The 2,086-nt window shown below is 59.8% G+C and overlaps 1 protein-coding gene across 1 annotated transcript in view; it reads right to left on the minus strand.

Moving 5' to 3' along the window:
- Window positions 1–1,707, minus strand: part of LOC118451761 (E3 ubiquitin-protein ligase rnf213-alpha-like) — a gene marked incomplete at its 3' end in the record, with an annotated part of 17,917 nt that extends 16,210 nt beyond the window's left edge. The window contains exons 1-2 of the mRNA XM_035889356.1: window positions 1,306–1,707; window positions 644–756 (exon numbers count right to left, since the gene is read on the minus strand). Of these exons, the coding sequence (XP_035745249.1) occupies window positions 644–756; window positions 1,306–1,707 (515 nt within the window). The remainder of the gene's footprint in view (window positions 1–643; window positions 757–1,305) is intronic.
- Between the last annotated feature and the right edge of the window lie 379 nt (window positions 1,708–2,086).

Consider the following 2,086-nt stretch of genomic DNA (forward strand, 5'->3'; position numbering starts at 1 on the left):
TGCATAAGAACAAGCCCAAGCCGCTCTAGGAGCGAGGGCTTCCCCGTCCTCCCAAGCGCCACCAGCGCTCGAGCACAGCCCTGCTGGGGGCAGGGGTAGGAAGCAAGGCCGGGAGGGTGAGGACAACCACTGGCAGGGCCCATCGCGTCCTCCTCCCTGGACAGGTTCCCCTGGGGAAAGCCCGGGAGGCTTTTGGGTGTGGTGTCCTCAAGAGCTTCCACCTCCCTACCAGTTCTCATGGACCAGGGCCACTGGCAAGAAGACTCAGCACCCTATTTATCACCAGAGAGGACAATGTGAGGGAGGAGACACCCTCACCGGTACCTGGGTGGCTGAGGTTCCCCCGGGTTGACATCTCCGGTTGCTCAACGGGACCTGGGACCTTTGCCTGGAGAAAAGAAAAATGGGAAGAGCCGATGGAAAAACCCAAAGTTCAAAAGCTGAGACCTCAAAGGATGGGAGAGACAAAGGGTGGGAGTGGGGCGGGGGTCTTCTTCTGCCCCTACCACCAAAATCCAGGCTAGCACCACTGTCCTGGCATAGAAAACTCAACCCTTGTCCTCCCAGAGCTTTGGCCACGAGCTTCAAAAGTCGCGGTGAACTCACTGGACTCCTGAGATGCTTCTGCCCCCGTGTTCCCGACGTTCCCTCGGGATGGTCGCTGGTGGTTTGGTAATTCTCCTCCTCTATGGATGCGTAGTGGTGCGCTGGGATCTGCTGGAGCTGGAGCTCATCTCGTGGTGGCACCTCAGGAGCCTGGGAAGAATACTGAGAGTCACTGGTGGTCACAGGAGCTTGTGGGGGAGGGGTGGAGCCACTTCTGAGCCCGCCGGGGCTGTGACCGTGGCTACAGTGCCTTCAAGACCAGACCCTGACCAGCACGGGACCTCTTTGGCAATGCCCAACCCCTGAGAGATACATCCCACCAACCCAACAGCGGCTGAACATTGCCCATCGGGTCCCAAACCCGGCCCCTGCGTGCACCTGCCTGGGCTAATTACTCCCTTTTAAATTAATTTTTTAATTAAACTGGGGGTCTTCTCCTCCTTCTCGACCTCTCCCACCCAGGATTGTCCCAGCCCGACCAGGAACGGAGGTCATCATCTCCACCACAACGCGTAGGGTGTTGGTTTGTGGCCCAAACAGCGCTGCCAACAGGTGGACGTTGGGAGGTTCTGCTGAAGCGCGGGCCGGCGCGTGACCTCGTTACCTCCATTTCCTCCCTCCCCCACCCCTCGTTAAGAGGTTGGGAGGGGAACAACCAGGGGGAGGAACCCAAGCGACCCAAGATCTGCTCCACCTCACCTCATCCTCCGCGAGAAAAAGACCAAAATGGAGGAATTTGGGGCGGGTTTGGGGTTGGGTTTTTATACCTGGGGTCCCAGCACGGCCTCCCCGTGGGGGCGGTGAGAATTTTCCGCCGTGGGAATCCGGTTCCTTGTGGATACCGGCGGTACCCGGCTCGCTCTGAATGATCTCCCAGGAGTTGTCGCCACAGTCGGGGGCCGGGTCCCCCGCCGCCTCTTCCGGGCTCGACCCCACGGCTCCGCATCCCACGGGAAGGGCGGGTGGGGCGTTGGATGCTGTCGGATGTGGCCTGGCCTGGCCGATCCCCTCGCCCCCCGCACGGGAGCCGCTCTCCACCTCCTGGGTGGACGGGGGCTGCAGACGCAGCTCTTCCCCTCCGTCGCCTTCGGACCCCTCCATCCTGGCGGTCGGGACCTGGGAGAGGGGGGAGGTTTTGGGGTGAGAAATGGCAATTTGGGGAGGGTTGGGGGTGAGAAATGGTGATTTGGGGTGTGCCAGGACTTTGAAACAGCCATTTGGGGAGGTTTTGGGGTGAGAAACATTGATTTGGGGGTCACTGGTGCTCCAAAATGCTGATTTGGGGAGGTTTTTGGGTGAGAAACAGCAATTTGGGAGACGCCAGGGCAACGAAACACCCATTTGGGGATGTTCTGGGGCGAGAAACGGCAATTTGGGGAGGTTTTGGGGTGAGCAATGGTGATTTGGGGAGGATTTGGGGCTCCGAAACACCCATTTAGGGAGGGTTTGGGGCAAGAAACAGCGATTTGGGGCTGCCGGG

This window comes from Egretta garzetta, unplaced genomic scaffold (genome assembly GCF_000687185.1).
Source record: "Egretta garzetta isolate BGI_Z169 unplaced genomic scaffold, ASM68718v1 scaffold872, whole genome shotgun sequence".
In the NCBI taxonomy this organism is placed as follows: Eukaryota; Metazoa; Chordata; class Aves; order Pelecaniformes; family Ardeidae; genus Egretta; species Egretta garzetta.